This window comes from Laccaria bicolor, genomic scaffold, assembly GCF_000143565.1.
Source record: "Laccaria bicolor S238N-H82 LACBIscaffold_2 genomic scaffold, whole genome shotgun sequence".
Lineage (NCBI taxonomy): Eukaryota > Fungi > Basidiomycota > Agaricomycetes > Agaricales > Hydnangiaceae > Laccaria > Laccaria bicolor.
In genome coordinates, this window is record NW_001889873.1 from 1,949,084 (window position 1) to 1,972,082 (window position 22,999).

At 44.4% G+C, this 22,999-nt stretch overlaps 4 protein-coding genes across 4 annotated transcripts; all 4 read left to right on the forward strand.

Annotated features, from left to right (window-relative positions):
* Window positions 1-180: 180 nt before the first annotated feature.
* On the forward strand, window positions 181-1,948 carry LACBIDRAFT_321962 (uncharacterized protein; the record flags this gene model as incomplete). Its single annotated transcript, XM_001874670.1, has 9 exons — window positions 181-260; window positions 314-396; window positions 593-688; window positions 812-881; window positions 1,124-1,196; window positions 1,253-1,315; window positions 1,369-1,505; window positions 1,659-1,712; window positions 1,765-1,948. The coding sequence occupies 9 exons, from the start codon at window positions 181-183 to the stop codon at window positions 1,946-1,948; spliced, it is 840 nt and encodes a 279-aa protein (XP_001874705.1).
* Window positions 1,949-2,456: 508 nt separating this feature from the next.
* On the forward strand, window positions 2,457-7,334 carry LACBIDRAFT_321963 (uncharacterized protein; the record flags this gene model as incomplete). The annotated part of the gene is made up of 13 exons (XM_001874671.1): window positions 2,457-2,511; window positions 2,593-3,993; window positions 4,048-4,244; window positions 4,302-4,378; window positions 4,541-4,743; window positions 4,794-5,015; window positions 5,237-5,409; window positions 5,604-5,659; window positions 5,846-5,993; window positions 6,178-6,768; window positions 6,997-7,051; window positions 7,120-7,125; window positions 7,312-7,334. 13 exons carry the CDS (start codon window positions 2,457-2,459, stop codon window positions 7,332-7,334), a joined length of 3,207 nt encoding a protein of 1,068 aa, XP_001874706.1.
* Window positions 7,335-17,812: 10,478 nt separating this feature from the next.
* LACBIDRAFT_305677 (uncharacterized protein) lies at window positions 17,813-18,340 on the forward strand (the record flags this gene model as incomplete). The annotated part of the gene is made up of 4 exons (XM_001874672.1): window positions 17,813-17,911; window positions 17,964-17,971; window positions 18,021-18,222; window positions 18,272-18,340. The coding sequence occupies 4 exons, from the start codon at window positions 17,813-17,815 to the stop codon at window positions 18,338-18,340; spliced, it is 378 nt and encodes a 125-aa protein (XP_001874707.1).
* Window positions 18,341-18,504: 164 nt separating this feature from the next.
* On the forward strand, window positions 18,505-22,937 carry LACBIDRAFT_305678 (uncharacterized protein; the record flags this gene model as incomplete). The annotated part of the gene is made up of 11 exons (XM_001874673.1): window positions 18,505-18,559; window positions 18,609-18,670; window positions 18,727-19,155; window positions 19,212-19,718; window positions 19,765-19,821; window positions 19,875-20,021; window positions 20,073-21,753; window positions 21,806-22,119; window positions 22,181-22,312; window positions 22,362-22,607; window positions 22,668-22,937. 11 exons carry the CDS (start codon window positions 18,505-18,507, stop codon window positions 22,935-22,937), a joined length of 3,900 nt encoding a protein of 1,299 aa, XP_001874708.1.
* Window positions 22,938-22,999: the final 62 nt, after the last annotated feature.

Consider the following 22,999-nt stretch of genomic DNA (forward strand, 5'->3'; position numbering starts at 1 on the left):
TGCTGGCTTGATTGACTTGACTTTCAGTCAGATGCTTCATACGTCTTCCAGCCAGACTGTAGTTGGCCGATAAGACTTTTATCGCAACCGTCGACCGCCCTCTATGTGCAATCACATCGATTACAGCAATCACCATCCACTTGGAGGTACGTCGTTTCCCTGAAACTATGTTATGACTTAATGACCTTGGTTGCACCCATCAGCCTCTCAGCCTCGAAACACCTTCACCCAAGGCAACGCGTTTCGCATATGTTCGGAAGGTATGTGCTTGAGTTTTTCAGTGGCATTCCTTGCTTACAAGAAACCCCTTTAGCGTTGACCGGTCATGCGGACCTCCCGCTAATTCAGCACAGTATCTTCGCACTCGCATTACAATCGCATCGATTACCGACATCGGTAAGCAGGAAATTCTAGATCAAACACCGTCTACCCGGATGTATGTCATTTATCTGAAACTACATTGTGAATGACTGACCTTAGTTGCACCCACCAGTCTCTCAGTGGCGAAAGGCCTTATCTTGTTGCTCAAAAATAGAATACAATATAGAATAGATTATATATGAGAATATGCTACTTACAACCATTTACGTAGAGGCCCAAACGCCTTCCCAAATAGAAGGGAACACACTAGAGGCTGAAATGCCTTTCCAAATTGAAGGGAACACACAAGTGACCTCTTTCTCGGGAGGTATGTGCTCGTTTTTTTCAGTCGTGTTACTTGCTCACTTGAAGAAATCCCTTTAGCCTCGACCAATCACCCTGACCTCCCGCTCGAAAATAGAATAGATAATAGTTGAAATTATATACGCAGAACTCGGATCTATGCTTTCCAACGTGTATAGGCTGCACTCTCGCCTTACCCCATGTGCGGCACTCACAATGTAAGTCTTTCGGTCGACCGGCTGTATTACGCGCTCAACCCACCATTCAGTCTGGGCTACTAACCCTAATATGCATGCATGGCCCTCCACACTGTCCAAATTTCGAAGGTCGTCAGGGCTGTCGCGTTGCACGTGATCACACGCACACAAATATTTAACCAGCTCACACCCACTGGGAGGAACTTCCTTCCACCGCGACTTATTTGAACAAGCCACCAAGGGCTTCCTAATTCACTCTACAGTATGCCTCCCCGCGCTCCCAAACAAAAAGACCGAGGTTTGGCAGGTGGCGGATCTCATTCCACAAAACCCCCTGTAAGTCAATCACCCTCCCTCCCCAACTGTGTACCGACGTGGCACATGTCACTTAGGCTTCAAAGGCCAACAAAAGGTCAAAGAAAAACAAAAAGCCGGAGCCAAATCTCTCCAAAAAGGTACGTCGTGCAGCGTCTATATAGTCACTATCTCACTAATAATTTATAAGCAGGCCACCAACAGCGACGCTGACACGCGTCAAGTCCTCGAATGTGTCTCGATATCGACCAACAAATCCCGTGATGATGTGCAAGCGATGAACCTCGGACAGGCAGAAGCACGGCTGAGGGCAGCAGCTGGCAAAAGAAGGTTAGTTGCTCACCTTATTGTTTTATCCGTCGTGGAATCAGACTTTAGTCGATTCCTGATTGTCAGACTTTATGTCGACAACCCTGCTCAACCAGACTTTAGTCGGTTGGGCAGCAGCAGCCTCGGAAACATAAACTAACTTCATTTAAACAGTGTCCAGGATTCCGTCCCTGCTTTGCCTGACAACACGGATGACGTTGTCACTATGTGAGTTGTTTCCGCTGTAGATTACATTAGAACAATCTCATAATAATTTTAGGATATCTGCCACAGAGCCTGATGCTCCAGTTCCACCATCCAACTCCCTCTCCTCAGCCACTGCGGAAGGCATGAATGACGAAGACGAAGACGACCCTGGTCGCCCACATCTGCCACCATGCATCGAATTGATATCCCTCGGCCACTTTGACAACATCAAGATTGCTGCCTTGAATAGTGTTTAAAGGTTCAGTCCATAGGACCGCAAAAAACCGGTGGACCGAACTGAACCGGACCATGGTCCGGTCTTTTTTTTGGTTGCAGTTGCCCCAATTTGGGGGTGGTCCGGTTGCCGGTTGCCTCATTTCGAAAATCTTTGAAAACCGTTCAAAGACCGGTTTTAATCGGTTGCAACCGGTTAAACGGTCACGTGCGTTACATAGCCTTGTAACCACGTTTATTGCCTTTTATTGGGTTTTTGTTTCATCAAAAACGGTTAAGAATTGAGAAAGATATAACCAAATCCATATTTTACCCGAGTCTCTAGGAGATGTAATTCAGTTTCAGTCATAGCTATGTCAAATCTTCATTAAATCTCTTGAAAATTGGTAGAATGACGGGTATTTATATGCTTTACTATTTTATATAACCCGTTTATTTTTCAGAGTAATAATGGTTGAGATACAAATGGTTTATATTGATATAATAAATTATATGCAAAAAAACCGGTCTGGATCGGTCTGAACCGGTATCATGGACCGCAAAAGACCGGTCCTAGGTGGTTCGGTTCGGTTCCCTCAATATCTGGGTCGGTCCTGGACTGGTTGCGGTCCACGGTTGCGCATTTTTGGGGCAAAAAACCGGACTGAACTGAACCTTTAAACACTAGCCTTGAATGGTGCACTCAAAGGCAATACTCGTTACCGATTTGCCTTTACAGAAGGGGGTTATCGCAGCTACCACGGACGTCGCCCCAAGAGAGGGGGCCGCTCTGCAGCGGACGATCGGACAACCATGTTGGACAAAGAAACAGGATTTTGGGTCCCAATCCCAGCGAATTACACGGCCCCTCACACGCCAGAAGATCTCATTGAGGCAGAGAACGACATACGCATTCAGGATCGTCGTTGCATCGCATATGTCCACCCAGAGACTCGCAAAGCCTTCAAGGAACTCAATGCCTCTCGTGAGCCCGGCGATCCGGAGATCCACCCTCTCCACGTTTATGATATTTCAGAGGGGGAAGAGGCAGCGTTGGTGGCAGGCCTCAAAGGGGAAGAGGCAGCCTACAAGTTCCGAAAGCCCTGGGAGGAGGGCCACAGCCGCTACCAAGGCTCCTTACCTCAAGAAGGTGCCCAAAATGCTGCAGATAGGCGTACGGAAATGTGGGACAACGAAACACAGATGTACTGCATGCTCCCTGCGGGTTACATGGCCCCACACGACCCCCAGGACTATGTTGACGCTGTCAACCATGAACTGGCTCGAGCTGAGCAGCATCGTCGCTCTGCAATTATTCTTGCACGTCGCCAACTTCGTCCACGTAAGGAAGAAGGGAAGAAGGAGAAAGTCACAGCATTAGAGGACTGGGAAGCCCCAGATCCCATGATCGAGAGTGACGTCACTGGGTCCGATTATGAAGAGGGACGGCGTGAGGAAGAAAAGACGAGGGACTGGCATAAATCGAGGGGACAGTCGGTTACGGACACTGAAGAGGATGACACGAAGATTGACGAGGAAGATGCCAAAGAAGAACCAGACTTGGAGTGCGAGGAGGAAGAAGCGCGTGAGGAGGAAGAACAGCGTTCCAAAGGCAAGAAACCTTTGGTTACGGACACCGAGGAGGAAGACGAACGCGACTTGGAGCGTGACGAGCAGGAAGAAGCGCGATCCAAAGCCGCTCGCCTTTTGTTATCGACAATGAAAACAGAAGGGAAAGTACACACCTCATCCGCCCACTGGAAGGACTTAACGGCGTCATACACACCTTCCCAGTTGGACGCCGCATCCATCTTGAGCAGCTACGGACTCACATTGATCCCCGACGCCCTGCTCCCAGACCTTGAAGAGGTTTCTTCGACAAAGCCTTCACTCCTGGAAACGGCATTGTATCCGATGTTCGGCCAGGTCGTCTGGCAAGTCGCACATAGGTTGGGCCATCTCTATGGCCGTTCTTCGGACTTCGCCATGGAGAAAGCAGGTCTTCTGCGCAAAGAGAAGCGAGCTCCAAACCGCTACAACCTGTTTAAAACTTTTGCTAGCAGGACGAAACCAGAGGAGGGAGATCATGGTTAGTCTTCGTTTTACCTTCTTGAACCCGCTTCCTCATATAATATGATTGTAGAAGGCCTCCAGCTCTGGAACAGGGCCACGAATGAGGAGTACAAGAAGCTTATGGAAGGAGCGACAACAAAAGAAGAGAAAGATGAACGGATGCAGGAGGCCGTTAGTTTCATCAAGAATCAAGTCAACGAAGAAGGGACCAATGTCTGTGACGCGAACCTTCGCTTCGCGTCTCACATGAAGGAAATTCGCGATCTTGTACGTCTGATTGGTTTGTTCATCACATTCTTCTTACATACACCACTTCTTTTACAGATCACCAATATCAAACGTCGCGACAAATCTTTCGACATTGCTGGTATCTTGGTCTACAGCGGCAGAAATCTAACGGCGTGAAACAAGACGGCTTTTTTCATGAGTTCCGAGGACCTTCACGCGCTCTGCACCCGTGAGGAGTGGCCAATGGCCACCTTGACGGACATCTTTGTTAGCAAAGTCCGGTGCGTTGTCCCCCTTTCATGTTATGGGTTTTTGTCTCACTTGTGCTGCTACAGTGCTATGCATGCGGACCAGCAAATTAAGCAGTCGATGGAGGAACTAAATGTGACTCCCTCGACTACAGCTAGCTCCTCAATGGCTCGCGCCCGGACCAGCCTTGCATCTGCTTTGAAGAAGGAGGCTTCTTCGGATAAGGATGTGCTACCTTACACGAAGGAACGTCAGAAACAATTCACGCGATTGTTTCTTGATCTTTTGAGTAATATTTTGCTTTGTTCAGTGATTAACAGTTATTGATATGATATTCAGATGGGTGCTTGGCTGAAAAGGATCGACGCACGTCGGCCCCTTGGACCACGTGGCCCAATCTCGCCTACCAATTCAAACTGGTTATCACAGGTTGGGATTCTGCTATGGTCGACATAGCCTTCTGCCCGGGATTTGCACCTACCAAGATCACAAGCTCTCAATGGAAGCACCTATCGACTCTGATTGTAAAGAAGCTCTTGGTGGTGAAGCCCTGGTCTGACGGTAAGTTAGATAACAGCCCTCTGGAGGACCTACCCCCGATCCTTCGCAGGCGGCTCCCGTACAGCGCGGCGGCAGTGAAGCAAGAACATGCAGAAACACTAAAGGTGAAGTGGAAGGAGGCATGGAAGGAATCACCGCGCTACGCAAGGTTTCAACATGTGGATCCCAGCTTCCCCTTCAGCAAATTCCGAAGACTCAGTAACCTGCTCTCAAGATCGCAGGCAAGCTTACTGATGCAGCTGAGAACCGGACACATACCACTCAATGGTTACCTATATCGCATAACAAAGTCAACCACCAGCCGCTGCGACGCATGTTGGAGGAGAAGGAGACAGGAAGTAGCGGAGACAGTGGTACACTATCTATTCGAGTGCCAAGAATACGCGGCAGAACGGTACGACATGGATCGGGCGTTGGGCCGCCACTCAAGAGATTTCCAAGTGATCCTGGCGAGCTTAGACGACATAAAGGAGTTACTTAAGTTTGTGGGAAGGACAGCCAGATTCAAGAAGACCCTCGGGGAATCCATAGGTGACGTGTCTCACTTGGAATCCGAGGAAATTTGACAGGTAGCACCACTTCTTCTAGGAAACATGTAAACGACGCAAGACACTTGGAAGACAAACTGGCGCTGCGGCCAGCGGGTTCGCCCACCATACCCCCCCACTCTCTTACCCGCAACTCAGCCTGCGGACTTAAGCACCAGAATCGCATCGCAAGCCACAAGCACATATAATCAAACGACAGAAGACAGTAACGAACATCATATTTTCCTGAAAACGCTCGTCCCATTACCGGCTGTACCTATTGCTATGCGATCGGGTACTTAGAAGACGAAACACCAACCAGCCGGACTGCAAAGTTAAGCAGAAGACAGGACTACCCCGCTCGCCTATAGGATGCACCTCTAAACGGCGTTTCCGTGCCGGACTAGGAAGGGGAATGATCGCCATGGGCGTGCCCTCTCCAGTGCAAGAGGTGATCCTCAGGGGGTCAGGAATCATAGGCACTAGGGGCCTTAGGTAGTCTACGAAGTTGTAAAGTCTGACATGGGGCTTCGCCCCGATGGACTATAAATTTGACATTAAAAAAAAAAAAAAAAAAAAAAAAAAGTTAGATAACATTCTGTTGACTTACATCTGTCTGAGTTGTTTTTTTAGAGCAAAGACTAATCCCAGAGAGTGAAGCTTGCTTCGGCGAGATCCCTGTCATTATTAACTCCGAAGGTCTTCCAATGGTCTTTGTCAAAGACTCGACTAAATGGGTCCGTCACAATTGCTCTATTTCGGCCCCAACGAAGAAGCGCGATCAGAAAGGTGATACATCTTCCCCTGTCAGTTCTTTCCCTTCGTCTCCGGCGTTGTCCACGAAGAAGCGATCACATGACACCGCCATGGCCTCGCCTGAAGAAGAACTCAAGCACAAGTCCACAAGAGAGTACCGCCCTCTGCCGAAACAACCAGAAGTGGAACCTCCCGCTAAACGCCAACGTCACGTCTCCTTCACCTCCCTTCCCGATAACATGTTTTATACCAAACTTCGACGAGCTGAACATCCAATCTCCTTCTTTGACCCACTCAAGAACCAGAAAACACCGGCTTCATCGTCTCGTTCAGTCTCTCAACCCTTCGCTAGTTCTTCAGGTCACGTTGCCTCATCATCTCGATCAGTATCTCAGCCTTTTGCTAGTACTTCTGGCCATGCTCGTGTTTCAGGCAAACGTGCTGGGCCAGGGAAGAACTCTCAAGATTCAGTTGCTAACTAGGTCATTGCTTTCATGTTAAGTCCTTTTGGACTTATTTTTCTTCCATCTAACTTGGTTGTTGTGCTGCTCGTTTGGTATTTCCTAAGTCCTTACTTATGTCCATTCACACATCTGACTTGTTCATTTGTAGCTGTGTTCCTGATTTTGCCTTTGCCCATACATCATTGCATAAGTCCTTTATGATGTTCTTTCATCAATCTGACTTGATGGTTTTAGGCTGTGTCCCCTCCTTTTGCCTTTGTCCACCTACACACCTCACTCCACCCTTTTTGTAAGTTCTTTTCATGGTCTGTTTCACCAATCTGACTTGTTTGTTTAGACTGCATCCCTTTCCTATAGTCCTTTGTAAGTCCTTTATGCCATGCTTTACTTGATCTAACTTTGGGGATTGCAGTAATACACATGTCTTTTGTTGGCTGTTCCTTCACTGTCTTTACCCATGGCTATCCTTCCACTCTTTACTTACGCATTAATATCCTTCACTCAGTTTCGACTTCACTCTTTACTTACATATTAATATCCTTCACTCAGTTTCGATCAAGGCACTTGCTTGATTTTCTATCAACCCACTCAATCACTCCCTTTTGATTACGCTTACATCACAAATACAGATTTTGAAGATATATCTTGACTTAGGATATATTGGAAAGAAATAGATCCTGGTTTGAAATATATCTGGATTCATTTTATAGTTCAAAAATATATCTTGGTAATATATCCTCCTTCAAGATATAGTTCAATAATATATCTTGATTCAAGATGAAGTGGAAAGATATATCCTTGTCCAAGATATAGCTTAAAAATATATCTTGGTGATATATACTGGTTCAAGATAAATTTGAAAGATATATCCCTGTTCAAGTTAAAGTTGAAAAATATATCCTTGTTCAAGATATAGCTCAAGAATGTATCTTGGTAATTATCCTGGTTCAAGATAAAGTTGTAAGATATATCCTGGTTCAAGATATAGCTTAAGAATATATCTTGGCAATATATTCTGGTTCAATATCTTGTTGAATATATATCTTTGTTGAGGATAAAGTTGAAAAATATATCCTTGTTCAAGATATAGCTTGAGAATATATATTGGTGATATATCCTGGTTCAATATCTTGTTGGAAATATATCCTGGTTGAAGATATAGGTGAAATATATATCCTGGGACAGGATGTAATTGAAATATATGTCTTGTGAATATATCCTTGTTCAAGATAAAGTGGAAAGATATATCTTGATTCAGCATCTAATTAAAATATTCATGATATGGTTCAGAAATTATGTATCTGGATTCATGATATGGTTGAAATATAGATCTTGGTTCAGGATTTAGTGCAAAGATATGTGTGACTCCATACTATGACAGGGTGAATAGAATTCATTGTCCCTAAATTTCCAATCAAAACTCAAGAGAAGAGAGAGGAAGACAGGGAGAGAAGAAGAGGAGGGGAGGAAGAAAGGAAGAGAAGGAGAGAAACAACAAAGAACTTGGTGAACTGTTGTCTGTGAAGGATGGTAATACAGATGTGGGTGAGGTATGCAGATAAGGTGCAACTGAAGAGAGAAGAAGAGAAAGATCAAAGAACTTTGTCAGAGCTCTTTGTCCATAAATTTACAATCAAAACTCAAGAGAAAGAGGGAGGAAGCCAGGAGAGAAGAAGAGGAGAGGAAGAAAGGAAGAGAAGGAGAGAAACAACAAAGAGCTTGGTGAACTGTTTGTCCATAAATTTACAATCAAAACTCAAGAGAAAGAGGGAGGAAGGTAGGGAGAGAAGAAGAGGAGGAGAAGAAAAGAAGAGAGGAGAGAAACAACAAAGAATGTGGTGAACTCTTGTCTGTGAAGGGTGGTAATACAGATGTGGGTGGGGTGTTCAGATAAGGTGCAACTGGAGAGAGAAGAAGAGAAAGATCAAAGAACTTTGTCAACTTGCTGGTAATACAGATGTTGGTGAACTGTGCAACTGAACAGAGAAGAAGAGAAAGATCAAAGCAGTTTGTCAACTTGATGGTAATACAGATGTGGGTGGAGTATGCAGATATGGTGCAATTGGAGAGAGAAGAAGAGAAAGATCAAAGCACTTTGTCAACTTGATGGTAATACAGATGTGGGTGGGTATGCAGATATGGTGCAACTGGAGAGAGAAGAAGAGAAAGATCAAAGCACTTTATCAACTCAGAGGGTGTTTCAAGGCAGCTAAAGAATTTCATAGTACAAACTGTATCTATAGTGTCAAAGTGGATAATATGCAAGCAACTACTCAGGTAGGTTGTAGATGCTATTGATGCCCCTTATTGCTACCTACATACTGGGAGGACAGACCAGACATACTGCCAAAACCCCTGGAAATCATTGCAGAATCTTCCAGAATATATATCCTAGACAGCAAAAAAATCACAAGTTTTTTTGGTGAAACTAGGACCCCTGACACCCCTACAGACCCAAAAAATATATCCTTACCACATCTGTCTCCCAAAATATATCCTAAGGCCAAGCCAGGGCAAAAATATATTTCTAAGGTGTGACAGTGACATTTCAGGGTCCACTCACCAAAAATATATCCTTACTGCTTTTTACTTGCAAAATATATTTTGGTGGTGTGACACAGACATTATAATTTTTGTGTGACATTTCAGGGTCCACATCTCAAGAATATATTTTAGATTTCAGGGCTTTCTAGGACCCATATATATCTAGAATGTAGATATGGTCCATGACATTTAGTCATGTAACTTATGCGTAGTTTGCATGACTAATAGTCAGTTGGCAGTGGGTGACTGAAGTGCTCTATGCCAAATATCTAAGAGCTAGCTTTAATACTGAACCAGAAGTAACTTTGTTGTATGGGATAGGATGTATCAATGGCAAGAAGTTATTCTGTTCTGCTGAATATAATGCAACTTCTTTTTGGGAGGGTAGGACACCTGCCAGCTCTCAGATAAAATCTATTCAAAGATGAAAACTGTATAAAGCAAAAAAGAATTCATTTAGTAGTGTGACATAGAAGTTTGTGACATTTTATGCTCTTGGCTCCAAAAAGATTTATTCAGCCTAAAAAATTATATCCAGTGGTGAAAACATAGAATATATTTAATTCAGAGTCTTGGCACTTGAGAGATTTATTTAGTGCAAAAAAATAGATTCAGTATTGTGACAGGTAATTGTGTGACACTTCAACTTAGAAATACAAAATAGATACAGTAGATTTATTCAGTACAGTAAATAAATACAGTACTACTATTAGTCATGTAATATATACTGAAATTACATGACTAATAGTCAGTAGTCAGTGGGTGACTGAAGTGACTTTTTAAACTATGAACATCAATTAAATATCAACAGTTAGGCTTGCTACCAGTTCGTTCGGTGGTGATCATGATTTGTTTGTCCCATGTTGTGACTTTGTTGTGGCTTCAAACATTAGGCAGAGAGTGAAAGGCAAGATCACCACCAAAGGACTGGGCGGAACAGAGCCAGATTTGTCGAGGTCCCAATGTGTGACATGACACTTAGTGAAATTTTGCGTTCTGCGCCAGAACATCGAAATAAGATGACAACACTCTTTTTTTTTAAAGTGCTCAAGGCACATAATTTATCGGAGTGTACTTGTAAAAGTAACGTGAATGTCATAGATTTGGAAAACAAACAAAAAAACAGAAGCCCTTTGACACAAATAATTAGGTACTTGGTGGTGCTGGTGGTGGTGTCGGTGGAGGATACAGATAAGGGTAGAATAATGGAAACAAGTATAACACAGCCTTCAAAAGGCTTCAAACATGACGGAAGATGAAACCAGTATCACTTGCTGCTCTCAAACGACACCCTGAACAGGCCACAGCACTCCCAACACAGCCTCCACTGCCACCTCCAATTCCTTCGATTCCAGCAGCTGAAGGTGATGAGGAAGAATTTGAGGAAGGGCCAGCCACAGACGAAACAAGCGAAATTGACAAAGTTCTTGAGGACGTTGAGAGCAGGGTGGCAGAGGAGATATAAGTAGACAAGATTGTGGTTGAAGATGAAGAATTTGTTGACACAGATGAGTTGGATAGTGACGAGGGTGAAGGGGATGCAGGCTGGACGGATGATGAGGGACAGGAGTGATGAGGTCGAAGGCAGATGACGGTCAATACAGAACAGACGTACCAATTTGATGCAATTTCACTAAGTCCTGTGTCACAAAATGTGACCTCGACAAGACTCAATCTGTTCAGCCCAGCCATTTCTGAATGTAGCCTGCAGAGTTTGAAAGAAACGGTTGGTCATGAGCCTAATCAACAGTGTGGAACATTTTGTTTTTCAAATTATTTATTTGTATTTGTCTTCATTTATTGTCACTTTAGAATAATTCTACAAATAAGGACTCCATACTGCAAGAAAAACCATGTCGTTTGGACCAGAGTTGGCAGAGCTGTGGAGAAATCTTTATTTCAGCTCAAAGAGATGACTAAGTGATGACATGTGATGAAGGGTATGTATATATTTAGAAGTATTTCATAGAATCTGTAAACTATGATTATGAGCATAAAGTAGACATTGAAAATGTTGAATGTTTTGGATTATGATCTATTTATTTGTATTTGTATACATCCATTATCATTTTAAAACAGTTCTGCAATTAAGGGGTGCATACTGCTCAAAAAAAACCATGTCATTTGGACCAGAGTTCGCAGAGCTACAGAGAATTCTTTACTTTAGCCCCAAAGAGATGAGTAAGCAACAACATGTGATGAAGGGTATATACATATTTGGAAGTATTTGGTAGAATCTATAAATATATTTGTAATATTTTCAAACCATGGTCATACAAACATGATCATGAGTGTCAAAAATACATTGAAAATGTTGAATTTTTTGAATTGTGGACTGTTTATTTGTATTTGTCTACATCCATTGTCATTTGAGAATAGTTCTGCAATTAAGGAGTGCATACCACAAAAAAAACATGTCATTTGGACCAGAATTGGCAGAACTACAGGTAAATCTTCATTTTCGCTAAAAATGATGACTAAACGATGACACACCAAGGAAAATGATGACGCACGAACGTTTCCCGATCGCATTGATGGGAAATGTTCGTGCGTCATTGCAAGGCACAAGAGATCCTCGTGATGTCATCACTGCAGATTCCAAAGGAAAGAATTTCATGCATTTCGATTATGTAAAATTTAGGAGTATGTTTTACATAATTGGCATGTCATCACCCAGGTTATACCAACAATTCAGAGAGACAATACTGTAACTCTGTCATATCTACTCCAAATTACATCAATCAAAATGCAGAAAAAAGGTAATATTCCAGAGGATTTAATCACTTAAATTGTAGTATTATGTGTTATATAATTAATGAGCAGGATGCATCTGGACTGAAATAGGGCAATAATAACTTACACAGTGCATTGTTGATATGACAATCCATGTTTTGATGAACAGCCAGCAGCCAATTTGTGTAATTTCAAATCTTGCATGCTGCTGATAAACAAGCAACAATAACATTGGAATCAAGCTCACATGAGGCATCTATAATTGGAGAAATTTCCCCAAGCTTTGATGGCATATACCCCACCACCCAAAATGATGATGCACAAGAGGCATTTGAAAATCTGATGTACAACTATAAATATTTGTGATCAATGTCATTGCCAAACAGAATGACATGTGACAATAGGAACCACTGAAACCTCCTGCAAGGTTTTGGCAATATACAATCATCATTTGTTTCCCTTCTTCTTGGGGTTTTTTAGATAACAAATTCATGCTCACATCTGATACCACCTATAACACACTCAAGGTAGGAACACACAAAATGATTCTCAACTTGACCAACCCACATGTTGCATCATTGTGTATTTGGTGGGTGGGTCAAAGTTCATATACCATGAGTGCCAGATGAAATGATTATAAAAGCATTTAGTATATATAATTAAGGAAGAATCAGTCATGGGAATGAGGACCATCACCATCCTTGTCAATGTTGATATAGATGCTCATTCAAAATGATACAACTTGTGTCAGGTATATATAAAGTGCCTTTAGCTGGTGATGACCATTTTGAGCAAGAATCTGCGCCATCACCAGAGAGTTCACACAGTCAGTAATACATTGTAGTGTTGATTACAAAAAATGCTAACAGAAGACTACAAACCCTGGACAAAGACTTCAAAATCCCTGACTATGGGAAGCCATCAATTTTCGTGGGAGAAAGGCTAAATTCTGTGTTAGAATGCTGAAAAGATCCTTGAGATCCAGGGTAATAAACGAGTCTCTTTGTAAACTCAGAGGACTTGTAACTGATGCATTGTCCAACGAATTCATTCACCTCCAAGAAAACAAGGTTGAATACTATAAAGCACAACAAGGATCTGATAGTGTTATACAGTGATATGGATGAAACCATTTCACCTGTATAAAATTCGATATTGAAGTTGTGTTTTGTGTTAATAAAAGAAACTGTAATCAAAGAACTTTGCATTTAAGAGACCAAGTTCCCAGAAAGACATACTTTGTTCTATTGAACTATTCTAAACCACACCTTATAATAAAAACCCATTTTGAACGAAATCTCTTGAGACTTAACCTAAGAAGACAAAAGTGGTATTTCTCAATACCAAAGGCCCTCAAACTCGTGCACTGAGATTGTGATAGTGTGTGTGTGTGTGTGTGTGTGTGTGTGTGTGTGTGAGTGTTAGGTGTTTAGGGTTTTCCTGACGCACTTGATCCTTGTTTGAGTGTTTTGCACTTTCACAGTCATCCCTGTGCAACGCATATCAACAGTAAGTAATAGAGTTATAAAACAATATAAATTCAACCGATAGATCACAGATACTATGAAATCAACCCAATGAAGATACATACAGGAGACATTGTGGAAGCACAGGTATCATTTGTTGCCATACTGCTTAAGCAGAACAAATACAAGGTACTGGTGGTGCTCTGAGCCATCACTCTCTTAGATTGCAGTCCACTACAAGTAAGCCCCCCTCCCCAGATTATCCTAAGCAAAACAACACTAATCAGAAACAGAATGCAAGTATTGCACGTCGCATGAGCTGAGGCGCTGAACCGCATCGAGCCAGCCAGTCTCTAAAGCAGAAGATTGGATATGAAGAGGATGAGGTGCATAACACCAGGGAGAAGTTGAACAGGATGCATCTGGACTGAAATAGGGCAATAATAACTTATGCAGTGCATTGTTGATATGACGATCCATGTTTCGATGAACAGCCAGCAGCCAATTTCCGTGATTTCAAACCTTGCATGCTGCCGATAAACAAGCATCAATAACATTGGAATCAAGCTCACACGTGGCATCTATAATTGGAGAAATTTCCCCAAGCTTTGATGCCAATGTGTATACCCTGCCACCCAAAACGATGATGCACAAGAGGCATTTATGTACAACTATAGATATTTGTGATCAATGTCACTGCCAAACAGAATGACATGTGACAATAGGAACTGCTGAAACATCCTGCAAGGTTTTGGCAATGTACCATCCCTTCTTCTTGGGGTTCTTTGCACATCAAATTCATGCTCACATCTGATACCACCCATAACACACTCGAGGCAGGAACATGCAAAACACCTTGTCAACTTGACCAGCCCACATGTTGCATCATTGCATATTTGGTGGGCCAGTCACAGTTCATATACCATGAGTGCCAGATGAAATGATTATAAAAGCATTTGGTATATATAATTAAGGAAGAATCATTTGTGGGAATGAGGACCATCACCATCCTTGTCAATGTTGATATAGATGCTCATTCAAAATAATACGACTTGTGTTGGGTATATAAAGTGCCTTTAACCGGTGATGACCATTTTGAGCAAGAATCTGTGCCATCACCAGACGGTTCACATGGTCAGTAAGACATTGTAGTGTTGACTACAAAAATGCTAACAGAAGACTACAAACTCTGGATAAAGACTACAAAATCCCTGACCATGGGAAACCATCAATTTTCATGGGAGAAAGGCTAAATTCTGCATTAGTGCTACTGAAAAAATCCTCAAGTTCCAGGGTAATAAACGAGTCTCTTTGTAAACTCAGAGGACTCGTAACCTTCAAACATGCTAACCCTAACAGAAAAAAATGTATGTCAAATAAATAGCTGCCAAAAGCCCGCCATCTGATCCCACCAATCCAAGAGGAGGTGTGCCTGCCATGCCACCATCTGTTACCAATGCTGCTGTTCTACCCAAAGGGGGGATTTTAAATGAATAGCCTGCCATCTGATCCCACCAATCCCAGAGGTGTGCCCACCATGCCACCATCTATTACCAATGCTGCTGATCTACCCAAAGGGGGAAGTAACCTATTTTGGGAAGGTGCTGAGGCCTACCCTGTGAAAGCCAAGCCGTAGTGGCCCAAGGCACCCCAAATGCAGAAGGAAGGGGACCAGAAACCCATGTAGTGTGTTGTGTAAGCATTGTGCAAGCATTGTGCAAGCATTGTGCAAGCATTGTGCAAGCATTGTGCAAGCATTGTGCAAGTGTTGTGCACAACCCACAGTGACACAGACTACAGTGTGTTGTGCACAACCTATGTGACTAGGATTACAGTCAGTGTTTGCAAGTATATGACAGTACTGCCTGATGGTACCATGTCAAACACAACCAACTTGGTTGGGTGCACACATTACCATGTGTGCGGTTTGACATGATGAATACAGTCAATAAGTCGATGGGTTTCATGCCTTTTCAACTATGTTTTGGCCAAAGTCCTAGAATTATTCCACCACTTGTGCCCGCAAAATCATCTGCTACAGTGACAGATATTGACACCTGGCATGTCATATGTCATCTTGAGACAGATGTCCTCAAGGCACAAGACAACTTGCTAAAGGCTAAAATTTCACAATCCATGCAAGCAAATAAACATTGTATGCTAAAATTCCCTTTTTCAATAGGCTCATGTGTCCATCTATCGACCCTTCATCGTCGAAACAAATTCAAAGCCAAAGGGGAGAAAAGAGTCATGAAATTTATGCCTCAATGTGATGGACCATACAATGTCATTGACATGGATGAAGAACACTCAACCATGACCTTGGACCTCCTGAATTCACCAAATATCTGTTCCACCTTCCACACATCCGAAGTACTACCCTATGTGGAGTCCGACACAACCTTGTTTGCTTCACATAAATTTGACAAACTCAATCCCATCATAACCAAAACGGGCGACAAGGAATTCTACATTGATCACATACTAGACACTCAACAATGTGGATGAGGTTATCAATATCTCATATGTTAGCATGGCTATGGCCATGAGCATGACCAATGGCTACTGGGTTCTAAGCTACAAGATTGCAAAGTGTTGGATGTCTAGCTGGCTGTGTGGAAAGGATCTCCTTCTTTTTAGGTAGTTTTCTTTTTGTCTTTGCCAGCCAGTAGCTTTTTCCCACAGGGTTTTGACGCACCCAGCGTTCAGATTTTATTTACTCTTACTAACCATTTACTTTTCTCTTTTTCCTTTCTCTTTTTTAAACTAGGGGAGGGTGTAATCCTGAGATTACTACTTTGGGATTGTTTGGCATCAGTGTCTACACTATTTAGATGCCTTTATACTTGTGCATCTGCACTTCTTACCTTACCACCATCTTCCCCCTGCTTTTCCCTGATCCCTATCTTTTGTATCACTCTCCTAAACCTACAGAATCATATACACAGTTAAATTCTGTTGGTTTTCCATGAGTAGTGTTATCTATCCTCTTAACAGAGGATAGATTTCCATGTGGTTGTTGTTGAAGATCTCTGATGAGGGAAATAAAGGCATCACTTTGGAGATTCCTGGCAAAATCTTTGTCTTGTGATGCATGACACTGGTGTTGTTCAGTATGGGTATGGAAGGAATGGTTCTGGTTGGTGCCAAAAACTAGTAGTGCTGCCTCTGAAGGTGTGCTATTTGGGTATTTTAATATGAAATAGGAGCAGATCATGAGACAAACTTACAATTCAAATCTCAGGTGGTCCATTGAATCCCTAGGTAAGAAACCAAAACAAACTCAGTTACCGCCCTGAGCACAATAAGATAAGGATAACCAAATGAGAGAAAGTCAGTATCAGGTTTTGCGCCTGCAGGCATGCTACATGGTTATTTGAATTCTTGGCAATGCCCTTTATTCTGCAAACAGATACTAACTCTCTTTATGTTTTGCCAAAGCAAATTGGTTTTGTCTTTTTCAAACTTTCCCCAAACTCTCCCCTCCCCATAATTTTGAGATACATGAATTATCAATTTTGTTGAATATTTTCTATCCAGAAAGATGTGAAGACTATTCTGTAGGATAAAAACCTTATCACCTTGCTTGTCAAGGTCTCCCAAGGTCATAAATACCAAACAGGTACAAACAAACTACCCAGGGGCCATGGGGGTCTTTTCTTGCATATCACGCACACGAGCGGGCAAGCATGAACAAACAAACTTTCTACGGGCCATGGGGCTCTTTTCTTGCATATGGCACACGCAAGCGAGCAAACCGGTGCAAACAACTGGTCTTTTCAAAACATGATATCATCGTCTCTTTCTTAGTGCCAGCTCCAATGTTTATATACATAACTAGCGCTATAGCTCTTGAACACTGTTTCCTTTGTTACGAAAAAAAAGTCACATCTCTATACATGAAAACACAAAGGATTGATGGCTGACAAATTCAGCCTTATGTTACTAAGCAGTTCACACCCTCTTCTGAGCTGCATGAGCGGCATTGGAAACTAGGATTCAACATGCATACCAGGGGGTCCAGGGGGCTTGCTCCCAGCAAGCTGTGACCAGTGTCAAAGCAACAGTTGAGCGCAGCGAGCGCCGTGGCGTAGACACGGGTCTAAAGCTTGTTGTATTGGTGCAAAGCAGCGTATTTGTCAGCAAGCAAGGTGCCTGCTGCCGCTGCTAAGTGTCAGCCTCTAGTGGAAAGTTGATGGAAAGTCATCCATTTAACTGAACATTTTTACTGTGAAATTAAAGAGTTATTTACAGTTTATCTGGTGACGAAAGCCATTTCCCCCCTGTGTTGCAATTAACCTTTTCCAATGCCAACTGATTCTTTGCAAAACCTGTCCGACATCACTACCTTTGTCTTCCCTGCCCCTCTCTCTTCCACAACATTGGTCATTGAGTTTTGCGACCGAGTAAGTCGATACCCCACAATCGATTGACTCCTCTTGAAATGATTGAAATCAGTGCCGTTGGTGAGACAACGCTGAACATCCTTATACTCGCGTAACCTCACGCGGGCAGGCTTCACCGAGCAAGCTGGGTCCAGACTGAGCTCTTCCTGACCTTTCCCCCGCCGGTCATCGGGACCATCTCATTGATACCACTCAACACTGATGAGACAGCGGGACGTTTTCGAGTGTGGCTTTCAATCCTCGGCTCCCAAGCTCCTCTGTTGGTGTGGGACAGAAAAGTTGAAGGAGGCTTCCCGGAGCTCAAGGTCTTAGTAAGAAACCACTATCATGTTGAAGGCAAACCCCCTGAAAGCCCTAAAGAAACAGCGTATTCGCGACCTTCTGCAGCCAGGAAAAGACCTTGGGCATTCGGACAGAAAACCGTCGTAGTGTATAGGACATTATATACACGTTGAAGTTGATTGTCGGTTTGAACCTGAGTTGTAGTTATGTAATTGGGTGCTGCTACACTTGGAAACTATTTATCACGTTGGTCCCGCTTTTCCCTTCAGCTAGCGCGTCGATACCCAGCTCGCCGCCCGCTGGTTACTACAATGGATTCTAACGAATCACGTCTTGAAGAGCTCCTGAACCAGTGCAGAAGCAATGGTACGTTCAGAACCTCATCTCCGATTCAACATTTCCAACCTATGAACAGATGTGGATGCTAAAGTCGACGCTCTCTCCAAACTTCAGATGGAATTTGAAGCTGGGATTGAGGTGAGTAACGGTGGTAACCTTGAATTTTGCACCCTTTCCAAACTCCATTCATACAGGTTTCTGAACCAGACACCGTCATCAACGTGCTGAAATCCTGTTTGCGAAATTCAAACCAACATCTGACAAATGCCACCCTTGCTGTCGTCTTGTCATCGCTTCCGCCATTAATATGCCGTGCAACGAACCCACTTCAAGCGAATGCAGTCTCGCCGTCCGCAGGAGCTATCGATGTGGCCACGCTTAGGCAAGCCTTGACAGCCTTCCTTCCACCAGGTGGCTTGATCGATCGACTTGGAGACAAAGAACGAGCTCAAGCAAAAGCTCGCGAAAGTTTGGTTATCTTGGGTGGTTTTGCCTTCCGTGCAAGTTCGGCGAGCACTATTTCGTCGAAATCTGGTAAAGGCCCAGAGACACCGGTCACCATCTTCGAGAGAGCCTTGAAAGAGGTTGGTCTTGGAAGCAAAGTTTGGAAAGTGAGAGAACAAGTACGTTCTGCCAATTTTCTTAAATTCAGCGACCCACCTCATCTCTCTTACAATAGTCAATAATCACTCTTGTGCATATAAGACGAGCTCATCCTCATTTTCCGATTCGGCCTTACCTCTCCCTCCTTGTTGATTGCCTTGAAGACACCGACGCTCGTGTCCGTGAATCAGCACGTCAATCCATTGTCGAGCTTTTCTCTGGTTTGGACGTCTCAGACGCAGCGCGTGCTGACTTGAAGAAAGAACTGACAAAGAAAGGTGTAAGAAAAACCATCGTCGACGGAGTTTTATCAAAACTTCTCGGCAACGGATCCAATGTCGTCAACGCACACAGTCGGGACGGTTCAGAAACTGGCGAGCCAAGCGTTAAGGATTATGTTCCCCCAAGTCTGACATTGCAAGGCAAGAGACCAAGGGTTGCCAGCCAGAGTAATGGACTATCTAGGACTATAAGCCACTCGAGTGTCAATGATTCCTCCCGGCCAGCGAGTCGCACTGCTATGATATGTCCACCCCCGCCTTCTGCCCCCACAACAGAAAACAACGAAATACAGCCATTCTATGTATGCGATTTCCCCCCATTTCAAGTTCCACACTCAATTTGTCCAGGTTGCGTCGACCCGAGATTTGGAGAGTGAGTTTGCACCGATGTCAAAGTCATTCGAGGTCCGTTTTCACACATTGGATTTGAAAGGGCTACCATCATAAGCATCTGATAGGGAAAAGAAACGGAACACAATTGGGCAGCACGCGAGCAGGCCATTCTTCGTGTCCGAGGGATGCTGAAGGGAGATGTTCATCTGAAGTACACAGAGGGATTCTTAGCCTGTTTGAAAGATGGATTCATCCAATGGTCTCTGAAAACAGTAAGGTGACTGACACTGATAATTGGCCAATCTGTTAACAGCACCCCCTAGCTTGCTAGTTTGCGAACCACCGTTTCCGCGAACACATGTCTCCTCTACTCAGAACTTGCGGTTGCACTTGGTCCATTGCTTGATCCGTTTTGTGACCTGTTATTGACGCATTTACTCAAAATGGCCGGATTTACAAAAAAAATTACCGCCCAACAGTCTCAAGCCTCGGTCACTGCGATTATCAGTCACACTACATCTCAGCCACGAATACTCTTGCCGTTGCTGTGGAATACTATCCAAGAGAAGACGGTCCAAGCCAGAGCGTTTGTGATTGCGCATATCAAACAATACCTCGAGCATCATGGAACCCGCTCGAAACACGCAATAGAAGCATCAAGTGGTTTAGAATTTTTGGAAAAGTCACTCAAAAAAGCGCTATCAGACCCAAATCCAGCTGTCCGTGAGACAGCCCGTGTATTGTTCTGGATCTTTGAGGCTATCTGGAGAGATCGTGGGTTAGTGATCATGGACACCTTGGATTCCGTGGCAAGAAAACAACTAGAAAAGAAGTGTCCTTATCCACAGCAAATGGCTCTGCCACCCTCTACACCGAATCCGACAAAGAAATCGAGTGTAGCTGCCGCTATCGCTGCAAGCCGAGCAAAGGCAAAGGCGATCGCAACTGCGCCACCCACCCTCCGCCATCAAGCAACTTCTGGTTCTCATGGTCCCCTTCTGCGACGCGCCGGTTCTCCGGGTACATCCCCAAGAAGCTTGACCTCACGCCCAGCCTCTCCCATCCGAGCACCTACTTCACCCCCATCACCCTCCAGATCACGGGTTCCATCAAATATGGTGCGATCAGTCAGCGCTGCGCCGATTCTTGTGTCTCGTTCTCGCTCGGCCTCTGCTGGGTCTGACCGAGCTGCATCTCCTTCCCTTTCAACCCAATCAAACGGTCAACGACGTGGTTCATCGCCTCTGGCTGCATCTACAACAACAGCTACCATTCGTACAGCAATACGGACAGCTTTGCCTGCGTCACCGCCTCCCTCTGTTGGGCACGAGTCCGCTAAACCCAGCTCGCAATTAGGATTACGAAATGGCGCAGCTCCTGTGCCTGCCCGACAGCCCTCATTATTACCTCAACCCCTCGATGCGCATGGCGATGACCAGTCACTGCTTATGGCCCAAAGCGTTCCAGGACCTGAGGCCGAAACGGATTCTGATGACGAGCACTCCGTCAACCTAATGTCATTTTCTGCTCCCTTTGAAATGTGCCGCCCATCCCCAACTTCGTCGAAATCCCGATCGATCAATTCCAAGCCGACCGCACCCATCTCCAACGCCCTGTCCTCAGGGTCAATCTCGGATATAGGCTCTGGACAGCCCGTTGTTGAGGATGCTCTGAGGGCTCGAGCCGAACAGGCCGAAAGTGCGGCCGAACGACTGTTAGAGCTTGTCGAGCCAGAAGACGAGGGATTCCAGCATCCTATACTTCCAGCATCCTTGCTGACAGGAAGCAATCGTGTAACACCCAAAACCAAAAGCAAAGCAGCTCCGTTACCCACTGTTCGAGGTGCAGTTGAACCTGTAACACCCGTCAGTCGAGCGAGTATTGTTATGCAGCACGCCGCCATGTTCAAAGACAGCCCAGCCTATCCTGGACGTTCAACTTCCCTGTTGGACGTACTGCAAGGGCGAGGGTTTGAGACCGGATGGTGGCTCAAGCGCAAGACGTGTTAGTTTTCGCTCAATATTATTTTGCTCCCGACACTAATGGGCATCCGTAGTATTTGCGCAGGCCGCCCCTCTCCGTTCTCCAGGTTCTCCAGAGCGAGTTCAAGAACTGGAAGGTCATATCAAGGCGCTGGAGCGTGGTGACGCCAACACTGCAGCGCTTCCAAGTCTAGCTCTTATTTGCATGGAAAACCCAGTGGCAGAACTTTCATCTCCACCTCCAAGTCCCGGAGGTGCCGATCCAAGTAGTCCCTCTCCCTTTGTTGTGTCTGACTCCATGCCTTCTCTCCATTCTGACATGTGGGAAAAAAACAAAACCTTTGAAAGACTCTTCTGTGCTCTTATGCTATACTTGGACCCTTCAAGAGTATGTTTTTTTTCAAAAAGAAAAACTGGATAGAGTGAGTGACCAAATAATATGCGTTTAGATCGAGAAAGAGCTTGAATATGGTCTAATCGTTGTTTGGGAAATGCTCGAGAACCAAGCTCCTTACCTTGAAGGCAAAGAAGCCGACTTGTTTTCTATGCTTCTCAAGGTTCGCTACAGCAACAAATTAAACGTGAGCCCGGGGATGTCGTTGTGTTAGCAAAGCTCATGTCGTTGTGCAGGTGCTTGAAGCAACAACCAATATCCGAGACACACTAACCAGAAAACTTGACCCAGTTTATGGACTGACGACGATGCATGCCAGCTTGCGCGCTTTCCAACTAGAAGCCGCCCCTACACCCTCGGACGAAGAAGCCAAATCGTCGACGTATGCATTTGGACTGATGGCTCTGGGAAGATTCATCCTCCGTCTGCCTGCCGAGATTGCAGAGGAAGAGATACCCCGACTTAAAGGAACGCTGATCTCCGTCAGTTGGTTGATACCCTGACCCCTCTTGTGATGGTTTTTTTAACTGGTTCTTTCCTAGGCTCTGAACGACAAGTCGTCGCTAATTGTACGTGAGTCCGCGGCGGCCTCTATTATCGCTGCACAGCTCGTTCTGCGAGACGAGACGCACCTGTTTGCACTACTTGACGGCCTTGCGGACGAGAAAAAGAACCTGTTGACATATTTGTTTGACAAACATGGCGCACGTGGGCTTATCGCATCTGGTCAGTCTGGCATGGATAAGTTGGAGAAGGAGATCCGCAGGTTAGATACGCGGACGAGCACCCCGCTAAAAGGGTCTCCCTCTTAGGCCCTTTTTCGACCACATCACGAATTCGGATGTCTTCTAGTTGCGGAGAGTATTACCCCTAT